The 23,135-nt window shown below is 39.1% G+C and overlaps 2 protein-coding genes across 5 annotated transcripts; one reads left to right on the top strand and one right to left on the bottom strand.

Moving 5' to 3' along the window:
- Positions 1 to 127: 127 nt before the first annotated feature.
- DEPDC4 (DEP domain containing 4) lies at positions 128 to 21,599 on the top strand. 4 transcript variants are annotated; one of them, XM_053943861.1, is made up of 10 exons: positions 128 to 219; positions 1,192 to 1,618; positions 2,140 to 2,294; positions 2,821 to 3,007; positions 4,543 to 4,769; positions 5,602 to 5,744; positions 5,941 to 6,066; positions 7,279 to 7,357; positions 20,217 to 20,389; positions 21,301 to 21,599. In XM_053943861.1, the coding sequence occupies exons 1-10, from the start codon at positions 135 to 137 to the stop codon at positions 21,340 to 21,342; spliced, it is 1,644 nt and encodes a 547-aa protein (XP_053799836.1). In that variant the 5' UTR covers positions 128 to 134; the 3' UTR covers positions 21,343 to 21,599. The 4 variants fall into 4 exon arrangements, with proteins under 4 accessions (XP_053799836.1, XP_053799835.1, XP_053799834.1 ...); XM_053943860.1 differs by lacking the exons at positions 20,217 to 20,389; positions 21,301 to 21,599 and adding an exon at positions 9,685 to 11,904 and having other exon boundaries at positions 2,143 to 2,294; XM_053943859.1 differs by lacking the exons at positions 20,217 to 20,389; positions 21,301 to 21,599 and adding an exon at positions 9,685 to 11,904.
- On the bottom strand, positions 13,650 to 23,052 carry ACTR6 (actin related protein 6). The gene is made up of 11 exons (XM_053943863.1): positions 22,888 to 23,052; positions 21,620 to 21,737; positions 19,920 to 19,988; positions 18,468 to 18,591; positions 17,572 to 17,707; positions 17,428 to 17,484; positions 16,642 to 16,740; positions 16,399 to 16,477; positions 15,532 to 15,703; positions 14,821 to 14,959; positions 13,650 to 14,067 (listed from the first exon to the last, which is right to left on the bottom strand). Exons 1-11 carry the CDS (start codon positions 22,953 to 22,955, stop codon positions 13,938 to 13,940), a joined length of 1,191 nt encoding a protein of 396 aa, XP_053799838.1. The 5' UTR covers positions 22,956 to 23,052; the 3' UTR covers positions 13,650 to 13,937.
- Positions 23,053 to 23,135: the final 83 nt, after the last annotated feature.

Below are 23,135 nucleotides of genomic sequence, written 5' to 3'. Positions count from 1 at the left end.
GCCTCGGCGGCGGGGCGGGGGCGGCCGGAGCTCGGCTCACTTCCGACCCGCAGGGGCGGCGCTGGGCGCGGCCGGGGGCGGCGGGCGGGAAGTGATGCGCTCCGCCGGCTTCCGCCAGCGGCCCGGCCGTGGCCATGGCGGGGTATTTGACTCCGCGCTTCAGGAGGATCCGCAGCCAGAGCGAGTTGCAGCCGCGGCGGGGGAGCGGGCGGCGCCGAGGTGGGCGAAGAGCGTCATCCTCGTCTCTCCGTCGCAGTAGCTTTTCCCCCGCAGAGTCGGAGGGGCCGGGAAGGGGAGCGGAGCGGGCTGCGAGGGACCGGCGCTGCCCGTTGTTTTTGTTGGCACCCCCGGCTGCCGGTGCCGCGGGAGGGGGCGCCGGGCAGAACGGGGCTAGGGAGGCTTGGCAGCTGAACCGGGGGGAGAGCAGCTTCCTCCGGCCGTACCCCTGGAGTTGAGCTTACAGCAGACGCCGCTGGTTGGGCTGGGCGTGAGCTGGGCTGGGTGCTCCGAGCGGGAGGCAGGCGCGGTTGATGCACTGCAGACACTCGTTTGTCTTCTGCGCGATGTGTGAGCATAAACTGGGGGCTTCGGAACACCTCCCCCAGTGAGACTGAGCGCGCTGGGCCTGATCAGCCGGGAGAAGAGAAGGCTTGGGGGTGTCTCTGCAAGTATCTAAAGAGAGAGTGCAAAGACGATGGAGGTAGACTCTCTTCAGTGGTACCCAGACAGGTTGTGATATCCTGTGTGGACATCTCGGTATCTGGAGATACTCAAAACCTGGTTCTGGGCGACCAGCTCTGGGTGGCCTTGCTCGAGCAGGGAGGTTGGACCAGGTAGACCCCAGAGGTCCCTGCAAGCCTCGGCTGATTTGTGATTCTCTGATGATTTAATGTGTATGTATGTATGTATGTATGTATGTATGTATGTACCGCATTCATAAAATGTGTGGTCATAACAATGACAAAAAAACCTTCATCACCTGTTTGTAGTGGATTTTTGTTCTCTTCTCTTGATTCTACCATAGTGGGTGTGAGTCAGCATACAAGAAGAACTGAGTCATGAAATATTGTCTTTGTAAAATTCAGCTGATTTCTAAATATTTTTTTAAAAATATAAAACTAAAATCACAGTGTATTTTTTAAGTATTAAAGTTTTGTAAATTTGTAAAACTTTCATATAAATACTTTGCAGACTGCGATGGTCCTTTTCAAGCAACTCAGCTGTGGAATAGTATTATACATGCCCTTCACAATCAAGTGGAAATCAAAAGACGTAGACAGCACCTGAAAACGTATAGAAACTGTTTCACTGGCTCCAACGCTGTTGATGTGGTACTGAGCCATCTTATGCAAAGCATGTACCTAAGCTGCATGGATATTTCTCGGCTGAAGGGGGTCCGTGTATGCCAAGCGTTGATGGATCACAAAGTGTTTGAGCCAGTTGGAGCCAGGCTTTACTTATTCAAGAATGGGAAGGAAACAGAATTTGAAGACACGGATACTAGTCTGTATAGATTTGTAAATAGCAGTCTTGATCCTCTTCTTCCAAGAAAGAATAAGGACAATGTAAGCTTATCTCCTGAGCAAATCTGCAAACAGAAAACAAAACGATGTTCCAAGTGAGTTATTCTGAACTATTCTAACTTTTTTCTTTTTTAAAAAAAGTTAAGGGGGGGGTTACCCTTAAATGAAGTTATGTCTGACTAAACCAGGTCTTGGAGACTTCTGAAGAGTCTGTACCAGTTTTGAGAAATGTCATGTCTAAATTGTAGGTGCTTCCAGATATTTTTGAGTAAAGTATTCTGATCTGCCATTTGTTATTTGGAATAGAGTCTGGCACAGTAGTATAAGCCTAGGAATAATTTGGTTTTGCTATCATTTGTGCTGAAATCTGAGACTTAGCATGAATGAGCTAGTTACTGAAAGCCAGTTAACAAAGTGAAACTAGCAAACAGTATTTGGAATCAATACACTTGCCTTTTCCACAAAGCAGATGTGGATGATAGGAATTCTAGTAGCAGGATAGACTCCAGATATAATGAAGCCCTAAAGTTCTGATTTAAGAGCAATTTAGTAAGTAACAAAAAGACAAATATGTTCTAATAGTATTTGTTATACATCTTTTTTTCCCCTCCCTAAGCAGAACAAAGTGTGGCACAACACTTTCAAACCCCTTAGCATTGGAAGCAGCTGATAAAAAGAGGATTGAAGAGCTTCTTCAATCAATATATGTTCATGCATCTTTACCTCCAAAGATCATGGTTAATGAACCAACTTGCCTGCTTTCAAAAGGAGGTGAGGATTGAATTTTTTCTTTTTAAAACTTGATTGTTCTTCACTGTATCTTGTAGTGAGTGCCCCATTTCTGTTAAACAATGCTCCACAAAGACCTAAATTTAACCTGTCACTAATGACAAAATATCTAAATGAGTGTTAAAGGGGTTAATGCTTGTAGTAACTAAACAGAAGGAAACACAATAGGGTTATGTTTTTGCATAGTGGTGCCAGTTATGAAAACAAACTTCAGAAGGAAGTAGGTCTTAATCTTAAGACTATCTTTATTATGTGTGTCCTTTACTTTTCACTTGTCTCTTTTTCCATTCTGCTAATTAGAGTAGTTTATTCAGAATCCTAATATGATGGGGGAGACTTTTTTTAGCATTCCTATTTTGATCCCTTCTTACCCAACACAGCAACTTCACACTATGCTGTTACTGTGTTTTCTTTGAACACTTAAAAGATCTTTAGTGAGTAAAAACAAAAGTTAGTTGTTTACATAAGATCTTGTTTCTGAGGGTTTTTTGTTTGTTTATGGTATCAGTAATAGAAGATGTCTGGAAACAGCAAACTCTGCTACGACTGCTGCAGTTAATTGATGTTCCCGTTCTAGAAGATATCTTGGTGTCTTCAGTGAAGACAAAATCAGACAGTTTTGGCAAAGAAGAAGACATGATTATCTCAAATACTTTCCTGGACAGAGAGGTTACGTGTAGCTTAAACTTGCCCGAGTAAGTTATATATCTATGAAATGAATTTGTTAGTAAAGGCTTTATTTTACTCTTGATCAAAGATTTGTGTTAAGTGAACAAATAGATATCATTATGTTTGTGTACTTGTAGAAAGAGGTGGCATTAGTGTGATTGACTTCTTTTCAGAAGTGGTGATTTCACAAAAAGTGTATGTTTAGAGTTGGACACTTGAGTATTTTAAGTAAACATTACAACTTTAACCTTGGGTGTTGTAAACACTCCTAGTTTCTAGACCAGATTCTTTACTCTTAGGTCTCCGTAACAGACATCAGAACTTGAAAACTTTATTCTGAGTCTTTTTGTTTGTTTGTCACGGTTCCTAGTGGCTGTGGTGTGAAGATAGAAAGTCAGTAAGGCATCTATTGTTAGCAAGAGAAAAGGAGAAACTAAGCTGTAGCACTGAATAATGCTTATATTATGAGAATATAAAAGTGGCTGCATGTTGTCAGTGTTCTTTTCCTTAAATCTTCTCTTACTTTTGTAGTGTTCTTGTTTAGTGTACTTAGGCTGATTTCTATCTTGCGTATACTTCTAATGAATATGTCAAGGCTTATGTGAATGTCTTAGGAATGACTATTTTTGTCAAATTAATACCGTTTTTATCTGCAATTTCACAATCTTTGCTTCAGTTCTCCATGATAAAAATAAGATTCTGTGGATCTTAAATAATATTTGCAACTTGTGATTGGTTCAGATGAAATTATTGTACATCCAGAATCAGATAAAAGTAATTGTTCATCTGTCCCACACAACACATTTCTATGATTTTATATTCCTTCTGTACAAAATGGTTGAGACTTTTTTCTCCGATCTTCTGGCTTCTTTCAACAATAAATTATGCAGCCGAATTGTAGGTGCATAATTAGGTTACATTTTCTTTCCTTAGTTAAGATATAGAGAAAATAGATGCTTGTGAAAACTCATGCCTTTATAGTAGTTTATATAATAAACTGCTTCTGTAGTCCTCTGGGATTTAACCAACTTTCCCTCTTTTTCAAACGGTCTTTTTCTCTTCTATAGAGATCAGGTTTTTTCACCCTGGTTAGCTCTGGTGGGTTTTCCATGTGTGTGTTGGAGTGATGATAGTGTGGTGTTTGGTTTTTAAATACTAGGTGAATTCCTGGGGTCAGTGACAGTCTGGCATTATTGCATGATACTTGTTTTGATCTGTGTTTATCTCGGGTAGCATAGGAAAAACATGGAAGTTGCTCATTTTGAGCAGGTTCTTGAATGGTTGTAGTGAAATAAGTTACACAAACTGCTTAATACACCAGTTAAGTGTTGTGGTTTATATATGTGACTGTACCTATCTAGTTTTCTTTAAAGGATTAAATGGACCCTGAGATAGCTCAGTTGTTCAGAGCATGGTGTTAATTACAATCTCATTTACTTAAGAATTAGATGCAGTGATCCTTGTGTGTCCCTTCTGACTCAGAATGTTCTATGAATTTGTGAAAATAAAAATAGGTAGAGCATTTTAAGGCAAGCACTAAAACTACCTTTTACTTCTACAGGCTTGACAGATGGCTCTATGCTGCAATTGAATGCTTGGAGTATTTTCCTGACCAATTCCTAGTGATGGTTAGTCAGCAGTTACCTCAAAGCACGAACAACCCCAACAGTCTGAATACATACAAGAAGATTCTTTTTGATGTTATTATGAAGTATTACAGTCAAAAGAAGGATTCTCTTCTTGCCACTCAGGATTTTGATATTCATTCAGGAATTATAGAACTTATAGGTAAGAGCAACCTGGAACAAAACATAAGGATAAAAGCTGTGTTGATGATGTCACTAAGTATCAATTGACTGAATCATGACACCATTTGCAATGCCATTGCAGATGCACTTTTTAGGTTGGAATGCTCAAGATCACTATTACGAACCTCTACTCGAGCCAAGGACAAATTTCAAAGTTAGATGAATTTGCTTAGGGCCTGGTCCAACTGAATTTTGAAAATCTGGAAGGATAGAGATCCACCAGCCTCTGTGGGTAACTTTCAATAGATAACTACTCTCATTGTGGAAGTTACTTACCCCAAGTCAGAATGTGCCTTGTTACTACTACTAAGTAATTACATAAAACTAAAATCATTGCTATGAAGTTTTTCATGTTAACCAGAATAAGATTTTTAAAATTATGGACATAGGGTCCTTTTTTGTAATAGAAGTTATTTAAAATTATTAAAGGGACTGTTGAGAGCTCTCCCATCATATGCATACAAGTAAACCAGACGGGTTTCATTTAAATACAAGTTTAAGATTAATCCTACCTTTATGGCCTTTGTTGCTGCTGCTTCAACCCTACTGGGTTGTTGTGCCTTAACTCCCCACCTGTCAACTAAGTACTACAAAGCTGCTCACTCACTGCCTGCTGCCACACTGCCCCTGGTGGGGGAGTCAAAATTAAAACTTGTGGATTGAGAAAAGAATCTTTTAATAACTGGAACAACATGAAATTTTGTTTGGAAGGAAACACCTCCAAAACTGGAATTATTATTGGGATTTAAATAAGTATTCATAACTCTGAAAATGAATAGTAACATTGGATATGCTGTTTTACTCCATGGCAGAAAAAGGAAAAACAGATCAAGCCCTGGAGGCATTACAACTTTATTTAAAATTATTAGCACCGAATATTAGTGAAGAACTTCACAGGCTCCTGACATTCCTAGCCATTGCATCAGAATCTGAGGGCTACAGATTGCAAAAACAAGTAAGTATCTGTTCTGCTTAATGTGAAAAATAGCAATTTGTCATAGTAAAGCTAAAATTTTTTGTCTCATTAGAAGTATTCTGTTTACTGCCTTTCCATGTGATCTGTTTCCCACTGATAGCGTCCCGTTGTACTTAGTCTTTGCTAGCATACTGCAAGTCAATCTAATGCCAAATCCGGGTACTACTTTTTCTAGTTTGAGAACAGATTTGTGATCATCAAGACTTGTACAAAGTTCATCTTACAAAACAGGACACTGTCAAAACCACAGGCAGAGCTGCTGACTCAGTTTCTGATGGACAATCACTCTGAGCTCTTCAAGGTATCATTCTCCTTACATCATTGGCTTTGTCATTTTGAATGTTAAATGCCATGAACTGCCTTTTTTTGAGTATGACAAGTCTAAGGAACTGTGTTTAATGTTCCATTTGTTACAGTTTAATAGTACAGCCAAACAGGGTGAGAAGCTATTCCAGACTACATAGGACAGATTTTTGAGAGCTTTGCAATCCTTTATAAATTATATCCTCTCTATTTGCATGATTTGTATTAGGAAAATATTTAAAATATTAATAATATTTAATAGGGTCATGTTGGCATGAATGCCTACTAAATACTTAGGTATCTCAGTGTCTTTCTTCTTTAGAAGTTCACTGGCATACTCTGAGTGGTAGAAAAATGGCATGCTCTTGTACCCCAGTGTATAGCTTTGACAGCTCTAAAAGATCCTTAGTATTTTGGAATGTTAACTTCTAAATTAAAGAAAACAAATAGAACCACAAAATGCTAGTAGCCTTTCCCTTAAACTTGATGAGTTGTGTAAATATAGATTTTTATAATCTCCTTAATTTATGTTTCATCATATTGTCACATGTGAAAAGATGAAACTTTACCATACCCTATAAAAATCAGCTTCACAGAAATTTGGTTTCAGTAAAATACTGGTTTTTATTTTTATACAACACATAAATTTCCACTTCTGACTTCAGGTTGCAACATGGAAGAATTTTTTTTTTTTTTAATTAGTTCCAGTTTAGTTTGAAAGCCTTAAGTGGTTAGTGAGGGTTTTGTATTTGTTAGTACACAGCCAACCCCCCCTTTTTTAAATTTGTGTTAAGGGTTCTGAATCAAAGGCTGGGCCTTTGATTCCCCACTGGAGTTAGGGCCAGAACTGTGCTGGAGTAACGGTGAGTGGACGGTGGTTCTCTCTGACAGCTGCCATTGAGAGCCTTGTGTGAAAGCTGAAATTGGCTTGTTTTGCACTGTGGTTTTTGTCGTGGAAAATGGCATCTAGAACTTTTTGCTTCCTATTTCTTTGGCCAGAAATACTAGAAATAAACACATACATCTTAGTAAAACTATGTGTTTTAGTGCAATTCTGTGAGAGACTTTGACTGTGTACCTAAATAAATGTAGCCATAAATTCTTCTGCATTTAATTATGTGTTTTTAAATTGGTTATTTGAAAGCTTTATAGTATCAAAACGCAGAAGTATTGGTTTTGTAATGTTTTCTTTACTGGGTTTTATTTTCAGGCTCCTTTGACTCTTCTGGAACTAACAAGTAGGAGACTTCAGAGTTTGCTAGAAGGACAAGATCCAGATATCAATTCAGGTAGATGATGGGATAAATTTTTATATAAATAATTTTATAAGAACTGATTTATCATCAGTTGCCTATAAGTGCATAGACTTCTTTTCCTTTGTTAGAAGTGAATCATTATGGGGAATAGTGGTCAATGCACTAAGTATTAAATTATATGCAAAACTGGTCTGAATATTGGAGAACAAGGATTCTATTAATATTCTAGTTTGGATACATTACATTTTTTTTACCAAATAATTGCTTCTGGAAATAGTAGTGCAAAAATGTGCTTCCTGAAGTTATTTGGTTCTAATTTGGTTTGTGAATTTAACGGGACATTGTATTTAGGAACAGTATTCTTTTATTTTTGCCACAAGACACAATACAAATTCTCACAGAACTCAGTAGTAGTTCAAGGTTCTGATAGATGACTTGAGCACACTTAGTGTTTTGACTGTTAGGTGTTTTGAAGAACCTCTCCCCTTTTTCTGAGTAAGCATGAAGTTTATTAAGATCTTAGGACTTACGCACCAAGTGTCAAGTGCCTTCCTTTTAGGCTACACTACCCTTCTGTATGTGGGGTTAATGCTTTTCAGCTTATTTCTTTTGAGCTAACATTCCATCTGGCCTTGCTGCCAATACTGATTAAAAGGGTTGGCTTAAATAATTTAATTTCTCTGTGACTCTATCTTCTTTGACTTCTGTATTGCCAGTGCATGGTGTGTTTAAACACTGAAGAGAAACCACTCAGGAAACAAATTACACTGAATTACTCTGCTGTGTAATATTATATTTCATACAGCAGCTGCAAGAGAAGTAGCTTGGTACAGAATCTTTTACCATCTGTTGAGGCCAAATTCCTTCTGGTTCAGTGTTCTGAGAATCACATATTGTGAAGCCAAAGAATACAGAGATGAGCAACAGTGGAAAGAGCTGTAATGTTCTCAGAACCTATGTGGTCTCCATTGACACACTGAAGAGACAACAGAAGTACAAACCCCATGCTCCATTTTTCTTACAAAGTTTTGGGGTTCCAATCTATAAGTGCATATAGGTTCCATCTACTTGTTGAAATAGTTTTGAAATAGTTCCATACTTGTTGAAATAGATTGTAAGCTCTCTGGCATGACATATTCCTGTTTTCCTGTGTGCCGCATATTCTGGTGTAATTTTCCCTTTTCTTTCCAAAATCTTTTCGTAGGCGCTATTGAACATTCTTAGTTGTTGAACTTCTTAAGTCCAGGTGGGAGCAGGAGGGAAGGCTGGGAGACTCGGATAAGAAAAGGGGTCTGCCAATTGCAGGAAGGTAATCCTTAAGTCTGCTGGAAATAAAAAAGACTAAAACCAGCAAGGGAACTCCAGAATTGGTTTTAATCTAGTAAGACACTTGAAACCACAGAACTAAAGATCCATGCTGAAGTTTTAAGGGTTAATCTCTTTGTCAGTTGTTAAGCTTTCCCTTTTGAAGGAGCTGTCTTTTTTCTTCATCTGATTCTTTTAAACCATAGAAGTATTGATGTTTGACAAACTTACTTTAGAAGAAGGAAGGGACAGGACCATGTGAAAACTCTGACAGCTCAGGTTAATACTACTCTCTATGTGAAGCCTAAAGATAGTGTTTGTAAGAAATCTTTCCCCTTTAGGCAACTGACTCTTGTTCAACCAAATTGCTCTCTAATATGTATAGGAAGAAAAAGTATCTGTGGAGTAGCAGTATGCCAGTCCTTCCTCAGGCCAGAACTCACCTGTCCAGTGAGGGGGCTTGAGTCCTTGCAGGGCACTACTTTACTGCAGAGATTCACAGCCTTTTTATAGTTAAGTTGTGCTGAGTTAAATATCTCTCTTGCATCACCTCTGCCTCTGATGCCCAAACCATGCTCAGCTGTCTACTCACGTAGAAGCTCCCAAATTCTGTTCCTAATTTTTGTAGTGTGGTTTAGAGGAAACTTTCTCAAAGTATTTATTCACTTGCATTAGGTACTGAGCCTTGTTACAGATCTGATTTACTCACAGGGAATCTTTGGATCCTGACAAATGCAAGGTGCCATTATTGTGTAATGTTCTTCATTGTGGTTCCTGTGTGAGAACTGTATTTGTTCTTTGTCTTGCAGGCCTGTCTTGCAATACAGAATCTTCTAAGATACTGTACTTGTAACACTGCTTTTCAACTTGATTTTCACAATTCATGTTTAGATTTCTGTCCATTCTCAATGGAGAGCTGTATGTTTCACATTGCTTGTAGGTGTAATCACATATGAACTGGAGTGTCAATATGCCAATGTTTCTTACCATATTTTTTTAACGAGGCTTTTACATGATGCATGAAACTTAATCTGAACCTTTGATTTCTTACAAAGGCTTCACCTTCTGTCAGCGCATTACAACTAAAGAATATGAAGATCAAAAGCAACAAACGAATCAGTATCTTCTAGCACTGATTCAAGAGATGGACAATGACCCTACTGTTCCTTCAAAGCAAAAGAAGAAATTAATCAAAGAATTCCAAAAATACCATTCTTTTGTCTACTGTAGTGGTTGTAAAACTACATGTGAATTTTGTACTCCAAATGGTTAGACTTTAATACAGCCTTTTCTAAATCTTTTTTTAAAAGAGCGAAGGAGGCACATGAAAATTGCTCATAAAAATGTTTTTATCTTACATCTTTACATCTTCAGTTTCAGGAAGCTACAACTATCAAAATTACTATGCTGCTAAAAAGCATTAAATCTAATTAATCTTTTAAGCAAAATATCCTTAATTATTTGTAAATAAGTAATAACAGCTCACTGCTTGGGCTGCCTTGAGTTCAGGGTTTCGCACTTTTTGCCATCTGTCCCACAACTCCATGGCTTTCTATCTGAGCCACATCTATGTTCTAAGCCATGCTTGGGTTGATAATCAGTAGGGGGTTTTAATATTTTCTATCTTTGATTAATAATAACTTAATCTCATCTTAAAGTAGGTTATAACTTCTGTAGGTATTGTAAAAGTGTACAAAGTGTAAAAAGTGTTGGAAACAGGTCAGTGGGTTTTGAATCTGCAGCAGGAATGATTTATTAGGCAGGGGAGCTGTGCATGCTTGCAGTTAGTAATTACAACCTCTTGTTAGTCACTCTGGCAGACTGAGCTGCTGCTAATTCAAGGAAAAAATTACATTTTGAAGAAACCGTCTCCATGTCTCTTTGTAGGCTCCCTTAAGGTACAGGGAAGGCAACAATTAGATCACTCCAAAGCCTTCTCTTTTTCATGCTGTCTCAGCCTTTTTTTATAATAAATAAATATGTGATATAGTGTGATAGGGTTACATTGCTTCTTTCATTCTTGCAACAGACATTTAGTCATGTATTGGACAAAGACTCAAAGAGTTGGTATTGGAAGGGACCTCTGGTCTAGTCTCACCAATCCAGGTTGAAGTGGACTTGATTAGTGCAGGCTGCTCAAGGACTTTTCCAGTTGAGTTTAGAATATTTCCAAAAACAGATCTGTCACAGCCTCTTGGGTGAGTCTGGTCCAGACTTTCACCAGTCTCACAGTATTTAAAAACAAGCAACCAAACCCTACCTCTACACCAAAAAGAAAAAAAAAAAATCAAAATAAACTGCCTTATACTTAGGGAGAATTTCTTGCACTGCCTCCTGTCCTTTCACTGGCACTGCTGCAGTGTCTGGCTCAGTCTTCTTCACTCCCTCCTGTGAGCACTCTCAGGGCTAAACAATCACAGCACTCTCAGCCTCTTCCCTGTGTGACAGATCCTCTACTCATCTATCATTTTCTTGGCCCCAGTGCTGACTAGCTCCACTATAAGCATGATTTTTTTTTTTTTTTTTTGTTATGAGTGTGCTGCTTTAGGTGTCTCCATCCTCCTGTAGGCTTCAAACATAGTCAAGTCAGGATACCAAAGCTTTCTTGAAACAAGTGCTGTTCTGTTTTTAAATTGAAATAGTTACACTCTAAGATATAAACAACACAACTTATTGCCTGTACACTTAGTTAACTTTGCATATTTGAAGTAGCCTTATTTAAATTACCTGGCCCTATTAGAAATTAGGGAATATGGTTGAAACCTCTGTCCATGAATCCCTGTTTATGCACTTGCTATTAAATGTGACTCACTAGTGTGAAATAAATAATTTCTAGAGGAGAAAAAATATCCAAGTTTCCCCTTTCAGAGGTGAATGCCCTAATTCCTATAGTACAGGGCCATGCATTCTTTTTCTAGCCCTATGTAGGGTTTTGGTCATTCTCCCAGAAGAGGGAGCATATATAGAGGCAGGTTGTTGAGACTTGTAAACAGGAAAGTATTTCCTGACTAAGTGCTTCTGGTGTTGAGTAGAAGGAAGAGGTTTTAGTTGTTTGGTTTTTTTTTTTCCTAATCTCTCTCTCTCTGTCTTTAGTCCCTTTACTGTGTCTTACTCAAAATACTAAACCTGGGAGGGGTCATAACGTGGTAATTTGTGGGCTGGGAATTTCTTTGGGGAAAAACTGTCATTAAAAAAAAAAAAACTTGCACTTCGTGACTTGATTTAGAATTTTATTGTGCTAATTTAAATATAATAAATAATTGTATAAAAAGTTATGAGCCTTTCACTTCATACTATGTTAATTGGGAAGAGGCAGTTCAGAGGGTGTAGAAGAGGTGTTAAAACAGTAAGGAAGTGTTCTGAGCAGCAGTTTATAGCTGCCCTGTGGTTCCCTTCAGTTCATGGGACAAGAAGCTAAGATTGATCTAGTTCTGAAAAGGAAAGGAAGAGCTCTTGAGAGCCCTGTTTTATTCACATACCCTAACAGGAGGATCTACTCACCTTTAATCTTCTGTTGACAGAAGCCTGTTATTTTACATATAAGGGTGCACTGAATAGAACAGGTTTGGTCTATAGACTACTGGTTTTCAGTTAAACTCCAAAACTAGAAAAATTTTATTGGACTTTAGAAAGTTCTGTCATGTATTTTTAACAGTATCTGACACAGATGTTGTAGGGAAACTTGGGACCTGTCACTCATTTCTGTTTATGATTTCTAGCATAGACCTATAAAATTAATTGCCAGTATGAATTTGTTTGAAGTAGAGAATATTCAGAGTGAAGAGTTTAGTCGAGGTATTTTTCAGTGCAGTCTTACTGCACAAGTGGTACCACCTTCAAAGGAGGCTTGCTTCTATTCATAGGGTATTCATGTTTGCTCCTACAAAAAAGTTCATTAGTGCTTTCATGAGAATGTGTATGTTTCTTTAAGTCCCAGCTAAAGTATGCTGACACTTACATGAAGCACTTAGTTAAAAAACTAGAGCTTGGACACAAGGGCTTCTCCATGTGGCTGTCAAACTGACAGTGTACCAGACTTACTCATGTCCTACAAAAAGTCATACAATCTGTGTCCAACAAGTTGTAGGTGCTGGTCTCATGCCTTCATACCCTAGCTGCCTCCTGTGTGGCTCACATAGCTGCTAACAGCAGGAGGAAGGTACCCCTTTCATTCCTTTCAGCAGGTTAGACTAGAGGAAAGCAACCTTGAACTTTTTCCAAAGTAAAAAAAGTCACACTTAAGAAGAAAGATAATCTCCCACTTTCTGAAGCACTGGCTGCTGTTTGATGTTGCCCTTATGCAAGGTTGCCAGGTAAGTGCACTGTGTAGGAATATTTACTGGCTTTTCATTAGGACAGACGAGAGAGGGAATATGAGACACAACAGGATACTCCAGTGTCCATTATCCACCCTGTCTGCCCAACTCTGTCTTGGCAAGCATGCAAGTCAGGTGGGGCACCCCCGCTAAGCCTGGCCCTCCAAGCCTTCTGGCTCTTCCCCCAACTGCATGCCATACTGCACAGACTGATGGCAAAGTAACACAGCTTCTGATGGCAGAAACAACACGTTCTGGGGTATTTGTGTTTATCTAGCACGCATGGAGAAGACACAGCTGCAAGCTTTGTTCACCTTTGTGGCACCTCTTTACCAGAACCATGGGAGTGGGAGGAAGCCTATTTGCTCAGTCATTGTTTAAAACAAAAACCAAACAAAAAAACCCCACAGCCTACTAAATTAAAAACTCTTTAGAAAAAGCAATTGTTCAAATTACTCTCTTCTCAAAGCCTAAGCATATTGTCACTAGCAGTGGTCACATTTCAAGTATATTTCTCTCATAGCTACTCACTAAAATAACTAAAAATAAAACTCATGTATTTCTTTTCAGGAGAGGCAACATCAAAGGCTCCTTTTGAGATATGTTTAATGCCCTTTTAGTGGGATATGTGAGTTAGAATAATACTCATTTTGAAAAAAAAAACCAAACCCATTTCTTCTCACTATGTATTAACATCACACCAGTACAAGCACTTGATATTTTTATTGCCTCATGCACTGAGGTGTTCTGCAATAAAAATACAATGAAGCTATCAGAAAAGATACAAACATAATGAAGTTGCAATTAACATATTATTTCATAGTATTACGCTTGTAAAACTTTATTTCTAAACTCTTAAAATTATTTTTTCTCAACCCAATTCAATACAGGAAAGCTAAAACACAATCCTAGCTGATGGAAAAAGAGGTTGTAGTTCAAAGAATTCTATCCTAAGTTAATCAATGGAATGACAACATAACCAACTATGCTACCTATATATCAAATTTTTCTTCACAGATATTGTGTCCATGTTCTTCATAGTCTTCTCTAGTTACTATCATGTCTTCAAAATCATCATTTTCAGAAATGAGTTTCCCACCTTCCCAAGAGTAAGTGATAGGGCTGGAAAATGAATAAAGTTATTGTTACTCCTCTATAGATTCATTTAAAATAGAAATATACAGTGATGATTTCAAAGACTTTTATTTAGCCACACCTAATTAAACTACATTTTTGATTGCTATATCAAACCATCCAGCTCCAGAGAAGTTATGAGACAAAGTTTGAAACTTTAGCAGGACTAGCTGATTTGGTTTTTAAAAAAGGGCCTCTTTGAAGGCAGATGTGAAGAGGGAATGACATGGATCTACCTTTATATTTACTTTGCACAGATAATAACTCTTTAATAGTATTTTAAAATGCTCCTTATTTAAAAAGTAGATTTTTTTTGTATATTCAAAATATACTTGTTTTGTCTCCACTCCTTCTGCAAAGATGTTACCCCTATCCCTGAAGTGGTATGTTAATAATGACATGGCAGCATTCAGATGCTGAAAATTCTAAGTAAAAGATGAAGTTCTAATCTTACATACGTACAATACAGTCATATTTATCTGTTTACAGTAAAAAGGCTGACCCTAAAAACACTTCCTTAACTTTATTAGGTAAAGTACAGAGCAAGCAGGTCATCTCTCTATTTGGTTTGTCTGAAAATACACTGATTTAAAATATTCTTCTTGCACAATTTTTGCTCACTTAATATTTAAATTAATGCCTTTACTCAATCTACCTTCTTAATCAGCAAAAGAAACCCTACTTTATTGTTTGTTCTACTAGAAATATAAAGCCCCTCCTATTTAGTTGTTTAGGACTTACTTTTCAGGAAGAACAACAGAGACATCGTAGTCAGTTGGCGTAAGACATCTAACTTCAGAATAAACCCGATCTCTGAAGCCTGGAAAAAGGGTGTTTCCCCCAGTCAGAACTATGTTCTTGAAGAAATGAGGCTGCATTTCTGTAAAATAATTAAGTAAATCTGTAGATAAGAGATGGAATATATATCTAAAGATTAAAGGTGGTGATTTTTCTAATTTTGTTATGAATTTGAACAGAAGTAAGAAATATACATACAAAAAATTTATGATCATCTAATCAGCATATCAGTTAAATAGAAATATGAGAAGGTGATCAATCACCCTATGTTCTCCCTGATTTCATAATTTGGCTTTGATAACTACTGTTTTCTTGTATTTATTTTCACGTTTGCCAACAAAATTCCCCTTTCAAAAGGGATTTTAAGTGACACAGGCTTTTTAAGAGTACATCAATAGCTTAAATGCTGCCATACTTACATGGCAACATAAAACCTATGAAAGTCTTCTTTGTAGTAATAACAATTACACATACATAATCTATGAAATTAAAGCCTTAGCATTACTTCTGACAAACAGCAGTCAGAAAGGTTTTACTCTTTGATGCTTAAATTACTGACTTTTGGTCAGTTTCACACCAAATGAAAGCAAGCCATTACAACATCCCTCCTTCTCCCATCCACCCTGTCCTTTTCAAAATACTTTCAGGATATACCTTCAGGCAAATTCTGAATAGAGTAAACAATGGCTTCAGGAATTCCCATCTCTTGAATACCAATATCCGAAGGATGGAAAAGTATTTCTGGAACTGCAAATCTTTCATTTGTTAGACGAAGTATTTGTTCACCAGTCTTGTATTTTCCACTTAACACCATCTCTTCCCTTGGCTAAATTAAAGACAGGAATAGTACCCACTGCTTAAGAAAAGAAATCACATCCTGGAATATTCAGTTAATCTATTTCATGTCCTGCAGAAGCAGGCAGTGTGTGCTGCCATTGTCATATTATCTATCAGCAAATCTTTTAAGAATAATGCATACTCCGATATTAAATCTGAAGTGACTTTGCTCTTACCAACTGCAGTTTTGACCAAAGCAAAATAAAACTGGTATGCATAAGAGTGGCCCTAAAGTATAGGACTGCTTTCAAAACTATGGCTGGCTCAGTAAATGAGATAAAACTGTTAAACTGTCTTCACTGGTATTTCAGGCTCCTCTATAACATGACTTTGAACTTTTAACTGTATTTGAGTGTTTAAATGTAATTCAGAGAAACTTACAAAAAACATCAAAGAGGAGAAAACATTTCCTAACAACGTTAAAAAAACTAAATAATGATATGGATAAGTTATATGACAGACCACAAACAGAGAAAGCTATAACTGTTAAATAACAGAACATAAAATGCTATGCTGGAATAACAATAAGTATTTTGTTGTCATCCCAACTTACTGAGGAAAAACTTTACCAATTAATGCATAACAAGAAAGATGTTACAATACAGCAGTAGAAAAAAGGGAGTATTTTTAACCTCTCCACTAGACTTGTGCAGGGGAACAAAAAAACTTCAGAACTATTATTACCTTACAAAATCCTTTTTTGATTGTGCTGAAGTCTGGCAAAACATAATCTACCATTACAGTATTCTCTTCTCCTTTCAATCTGAAAAAGAATGTAAAATTCAAGAGAATAAAGAACAAGTTCTAAATTCCAACTATTTTATACTGACAAGACTTCTTTAACTTAACTGAAAAGTTTCCTGATTAAGGGTATAGTTCTGTTTGTACAAACAGATTATTCTACATTTAGTACCATCACACACGTACTTGGCAATGTCCATGTCTTTGTAAAAGTCTTGAGAAACATAACACACGTCTTCTTTCACTTGATTAATTACATGTGTTTCATCCATAACATGTAGCTGCCTGTGAACAACAAAAACCAAAACCACAGAAGTTTGAGAATAATTAAGTGTTCCCTTTCCTGTCCAGTTTTCTTCTGGAACTGAGCAACCATTGTTTTTCAGCCACAGGAAGCTACTGTCTCAATATCTAAACTTATATTCAATTTACTAAAGCATTCCTGGCCTACTGGAGCTTAATATTGTGCTGTTTCACAATTCAGTAAATACATCAACCTGCATTTGCCCACTGTCTTGCTAACAAGCACAGCTGTAATCCTGACAGTAGCTCTTTGGTAAAGACCTTTACCTAGATAAAGTTCCAAGCTGAAGGATCCCAATGATAGGTTGATCCTACTGCATTTTCTTTATGGTATTGATACAGTCAGTCAACAAACTGACTGATGATCTACTGAGACACCTCAGAAAATATGTTAAGACTTGTATACTTCTGAACACACAGGTAACCTCAACAACTTCAAAAGCACTGGCACTTTGAAAAATAACAGCCTAATTCTTCAATGGGTTTAAACTCTTCTCAATTCATCTTGATCTTAAAGTCAAGATGGTAGCTAGCAGATTATAACAGACAGAAAATTCCCTTCTCCTTTAAACAGCAATTAATATAAAATTCATAGAACCAGTATGAATACCTAATAAACTTATAGCTTATTTCATACCAAGTTTCAGAGTGAAAATCAGCATGCTTTACCTGTAAGAGATGATCTCCTTTAGATGGTTGGTTAAGAGTTTCCCTCCAACATTAATCCTACAGAAAAAGAGTAACATGAGGAATTCTGTTATTATTAACTTCAGGCACAGCAAACACCTCTAGAAAATATATATTTCAATATACCTAATGATTGCCTCTTTCTTCTTTTTACTTCTGCAGTAAGGTACAATGTGGGTAAAAGAGTATCCGCTATCCACGATGATACAACACAGCTCAGATGGATTATCCCGGAAATACCTGTGTGCACTAAGAGCTCCAGCTGAAATACAAAAAATTTAATTCCATTTTTATATGAACAATTATAATTAACATTGATATGAAGGTGTACTTGCTTCATATTTTAAATGCCTTTGACAGACTTTCAAGACCTCAATACATAATAATACTGCCACTGCATTAATTCATTTTGGCAGTGGATAAAATTGTTATATATGGCCCTATTTAATTTTTTTCAGGAACTCCAGTCCATGTTCCCATTTCTTCTAAAGTCTAATCACACTGATCATGCTACAAACTTATCAAAATTATCTAAAGTGTCCAGTTATCTTTCAGAAGGGTGGTATGGTTATTTACACATTCCCTGTGAGACACAATACATTTCATAATTGTAATGCTGCATTTTATTTGCTAACACATAACAAAACCAAACAAGAAACCAATCCTACCCCCCTAAAAAAGGAAAACTATCAAAGACTTCATGCAAAGTTTTGGTAGAATTCTTTAAATGCTATCCTGTTCCAAAATCCATCTGTTATTTCTGTCATCCTTACTCTCCTCAATTTCCTGTAATTATATACCATGACACTCTTTAGGAAGTAGTACAAGAGTACAGCTGAAGTTTGTAAAAGAAATAATTTTTTAAATGTTTAATCTACTTTTAGTCAAGAGCCAGGAAGCAACTGAAGTAATATTTTTTACTATGTATATATATGTGTGTGTGCATGTGTGCTCGCTTATTCATTTATTTAAAGGGTTAACTTCAAAATACATAAATGCAAATGGGAAGAAGACATACTCACCATTTACTCTAAGAACTGCTTGAAATTGATATTCTTCAAATAGAATTTCATTCATAGATTCTTGTATTGAACTAAAGTTAAAATAAGGTTCGGTAATAATAATATTGGTATCTACAAAATCCACCTATAAAAAACACATTAAGATTGTCATTGCATAAAATGTAAAAATTAATAATCCCTTACCACCTTTTGCAACAGTGGAAGATCATGTAAATCTGAAGACATGATTACCACTTGCCATATGTGTTTGTAGAAGCTGGACTTAGAATGTTTTAGCTTTTTTAAAGGCTTCATGATCAGTGATACAAGTTTATCTAATTAATGGGTAAAAAACATAATAGAAGGGAACACTTTCATATGTATCCTGATTCTGTTCCCATCCTTACAAATTGCAATCCAACATTTTAAAGAGACACCACAAAGGAGCACTACAATTTTAATGTAAAATACTTTACACTAATCCTGTCAACTGAAGAAAAATAAGTCTCCTTAACAGCTCAGTACTTGCACCGCAGATTACCTGTCTAATAACCAAAGCCCTGCACAGTGAAGAACAAATAATAAAACTCCCAGTGACCTCTACTGAGGCCAGCAAAAGATCCTGGACTTTCCATGTTTACTGGTATCGCAAACACTCTTTTAGAGAGGACTTAATAGGGTTACTTCAATCATAAGTGGATATGGCCCTAAAAACATTACCAACTGTATGTCTCTGTAGTCTTCATTTGTGAAGAAGAATTAAAAACAAATTCTCAAAACCATGACTACTGTTCCAAAACGAAAATGAAATTTATGTATCAAAATCCAGCACTTTATATTTTAAATATAAAAATGTACAGAGACTAAGTTAATTTGAGGCATTACTTTCATTCTCAGTATGCAGGTGTTAGAAAAAACTCAAGAATTTCCAGTGAATGTAATATTTTTAAAAGAAAAAAAAAAAAAAAAGGAAAGTCTTAATATACTTCCTGTGCTAAATCCAGCTTGTGTGATACAAAAAAAATGAAGTATCAGATATTTATATTTTATACATTTAAGTTATTCAGGGGTAGAAAATGGCTAGCCAAAAATGATTACAAAATGCATAGATATTTTGGCCTACTGACCCAGGTCATCCCTCCCTTTTACATTAACTATTTATTGATCTCTTAACTACGTTGTATCTATCTGGGATTTTTTTTTATTAACTTGACCTCTTAATTTTATTGATATTAATTTCTTATGTGAGCTGCACTCAGTAACAGTATATACCTACAAACTAAAAAATTTAAATATTTTTCAAAATTCTACACCAGAACTCAAAAACGTTTGCAAAAACTTAAATCCCTGTGATTTCTAATTGAAGGCACTTTCAAAGAGAACAGTAAGATCACCTGTCCTACTTAATATTTGTTAATTCCATTAGTCAGTATTTAATATACACAGAATGTGTAATTAAGAAAAGGCTCTTACTTGATACATTTCTTTTCCAAAGAGATAATCCCAAACCTGTCTCTGAACATCCCAGTTCACCAAGTAACCCTGCAGGAATTTAGAAACAAATTTACACTATTTAGAAAAAATAAAATCATACTTAAAAAAATCAACAATTGAGACTGGCAATATAGAAAAAATTGAGTTAAAATGTCTAAATTTACATTTTTAGGCTAATGTGTAAATGTTACATAGGATTAAGGTATGTTACAAATATTCCCCATTGATACATTGATTACTGCACTACAAAAATAATGTACATTGTGTTTTCTGTAGACATTATTCTTTTTGGCAGAAGCTTGTCAATCTTCCTCAGTGCCAGGGAAGCAGATTATGGAGCATATTACCTGGAGTGCCACCACCCAGCATGTAGGGAACATACAAGTGATCGTGTCGAGTCAGCATGGGTTTATTACAGCTGGACTAACTTGTTCTCCTTCTATGACAAGGTGAGCCATTATGTGGAGGAGGCAATGGATGTGAATGTTGTCTATCTGGACTTCACCAAAGTCAGTAAAGTCTTTGGCACCAGTTCCCACAGCATTCTCCTGGAAAAGCTGGCTGCTCACACCTTGAACAGGTGAACTCTTTGCTGGGTAAAAGACTGGCTGGATGTCCAGGCCAGAGAGTGGTGCTGACTGGTGCTACATCCAGTTGGCATCCTGTCACCAGTGGTGTTCCCCGGGGCTCAGTACTGGGGTCCCTGTTAGCAACAGTCTGGACTGGAGGGTAGAAGAGCTCTGTAAAGATTTCTGGATGGGTTGGATTGATGGACTGAGGACAATCTTATGATGTTCAGCAAAGCCAACTGCCAGGTCCTGCACTTGGGTCACAACAACCCCATGCAGCACTACGGGCTTGGGGCAGGGTGGCTAGGACATTGCCCTGTGGAAAAGGACCTGGGGGTGCTGGCTGGCAGCCACTGAGCATGAGCTAGCAGGTGCCCAGGTGGCCAAGAGTATCCTGGCCTGTATCAGCAATAGTGTGGCCAGCAGGACCAGGGCAGGGATTGCCTTCCTGCACCTGGCACTGGGTGAGGCCATCCCTTGAATCCTACTTTCAGTTTTGGCTCCCTCCCAACAAGAAAGACATTGAAGGACTGAAGCAAGAATAGAGAAGGGCAAAAAAGCTGGTGAGGGGTTCAGAGAACAAATCCTGTGAGGACCAGCTGAGGGAGGCTGTTAAGCCTGGAGAAATGGAGGCTCAAGGGGGACTTCATTGCTCTCTGCAGTGACCTGAAAGGAAGTTGTAGTGAGGTGGTGGTTGGTCTCTTCTCCCAGATAACAAGGGACAGGACCAGATGGAATACCTTTAAGTTGCACCAGAGAATTTTAGACTAGAAACATTTTCTCACCAACAGGGCTGTCAACTACTGGCACAGGCTCCCCAGGGAACTGGCTGACTCACCATCCCTGGAGGTATTTAGAAGATGTGCAGAATGTGACACTTACCAACATGGCTAAGTGATGGGCCAGACAGTGCAGGGTTAACTTTTGGACTTGATGATCTTAAAGGTCTTTTTCAACCTAAACAATTCTATGACTGTTAAACTTCACACTCCTGACTGATTCTTGTGTGATACTGCATATAACCCTGCAGTTGGGACATACAGTATGAAAACTATTCCTTAGAACAATTTACATTTGGCTTTAATGTTAAACTGAAGATATCTTACTTACTTTCTGAAAGGGAAGAATATAAAAAAGACCAGAGGGATCCTTAATTTCATCCAGTTGATTTGCCGTAAAGGTTTTCAAGCGTGCAGTCTTTGACCTGAACTGACAGTTGGGAATAACGCTGGAAAAGATTGGGAAGTTTCCTATTAAACATGGTATGAGACATAATTCACTTTCTTTATGCCACTTTCATAAACAGTGTACTTTCAATAATATTTTTGCTGCTGTATTTTGGCTTTAGTCCATTAACTGGAGCCAGTAGTTAGGGAAATCTTTAATTCCTGACAACTCCAGTACAGACGAGACACCTTTCAGAAAAACAAATACCACCCGCCACCTCGGCCACACACTGCACTGAGCTGCAACCGCCACCCCCTGCCCTGGCACAGCAAGAGCACCAGGGGCTCTCCCCCAACCCCGGCCGGTGGGGCATGGTGACACACAGGGACACGGTGTGACACACAGGGACACGGTGTTACAGGAGCACGGTGTGGCACAGAGGGGCACAGTGTTACAGAGGCACGGTGTGGCACAGAGGGGCACAGTGCTACAGAGGCACGGTGTGACAGAGGGGCACGGTGTTACAGGAGCACGGTGTGGCACAGAGGGGCACAGTGTTACAGGAGCACGGTGTGACAGAGGGGCACGGTGTTACAGAGGCACGGTGTGGCACAGAGGGGCACAGTGCTACAGAGGCACGGTGTGGCACAGAGGGGCACAGTGTTACAGGAGCACGGTGTGGCACAGAGGGGCACGGTGCTACAGAGGCACGGTGTGGCACAGAGGGGCACAGTGCTACAGAGGCACGGTGTGGCACAGAGGGGCACGGTGCTACAGAGGCACGGTGTGGCACAGAGGGGCACGGTGCTACAGAGGCACGGTGTGGCACAGAGGGGCACGGTGCTACAGAGGCACGGTGTGGCACAGCGGGGCACGGTGTTACAGAGGCACGGTGTGGCACAGCGGGGCACGGTGTTACAGAGGCACGGTGTGACAGAGGGGCACGGTGCTACAGAGGCACGGTGTGACAGAGGGGCGCGCAGCGCGACGCGCGCCGCAGGGGCGGGGTCCGCAGCAGCCGCAGGGGCGGGGCGGGGCCAGGCCCCGCCTCTCCGCGGCGAGCGCAGGCGCGCTGCGGGCCGGCGCGTCGGTGAGCGGCCGGGGGGCGCGGGGCTGGCCGAGAGCGGCGGCGGCGAAGCCGTGAGGGGACGCCCAACGCCCGCCCCGGCCCGCCCCGCCCCGGCCCGGCCCGGCCCGGCCCGGCCCCTCACCTGACGTTCGCGTGGCTGTAGCCGATCTTGGCGTTGTAGGCGCCGTTATCCAGCACCAGCGTCGCCATGTTCCCCACGGCGCCACGGCCGCCGCCGTCCCAGTATTGATCCGCCACCGCCGTGGATCTCTACGGTGACCATAGAGCGGAGGAGCAGCGCGCGCGTGGCCGCGGGACGCGGGAGTGCCGGCAGCGCTCCGCCTCTGCCGCGCGGCGCGCGCCCTGCCGGTGACGCTCGCGGAGCCGCGG

The sequence above is a fragment of the Vidua chalybeata genome, chromosome 5, assembly GCF_026979565.1.
Source record: "Vidua chalybeata isolate OUT-0048 chromosome 5, bVidCha1 merged haplotype, whole genome shotgun sequence".
NCBI lineage: Eukaryota > Metazoa > Chordata > Aves > Passeriformes > Viduidae > Vidua > Vidua chalybeata.
The sequence above is the reverse complement of the archived record's forward strand: the minus strand, read 5'-3'. Positions and strand labels throughout refer to the sequence as shown.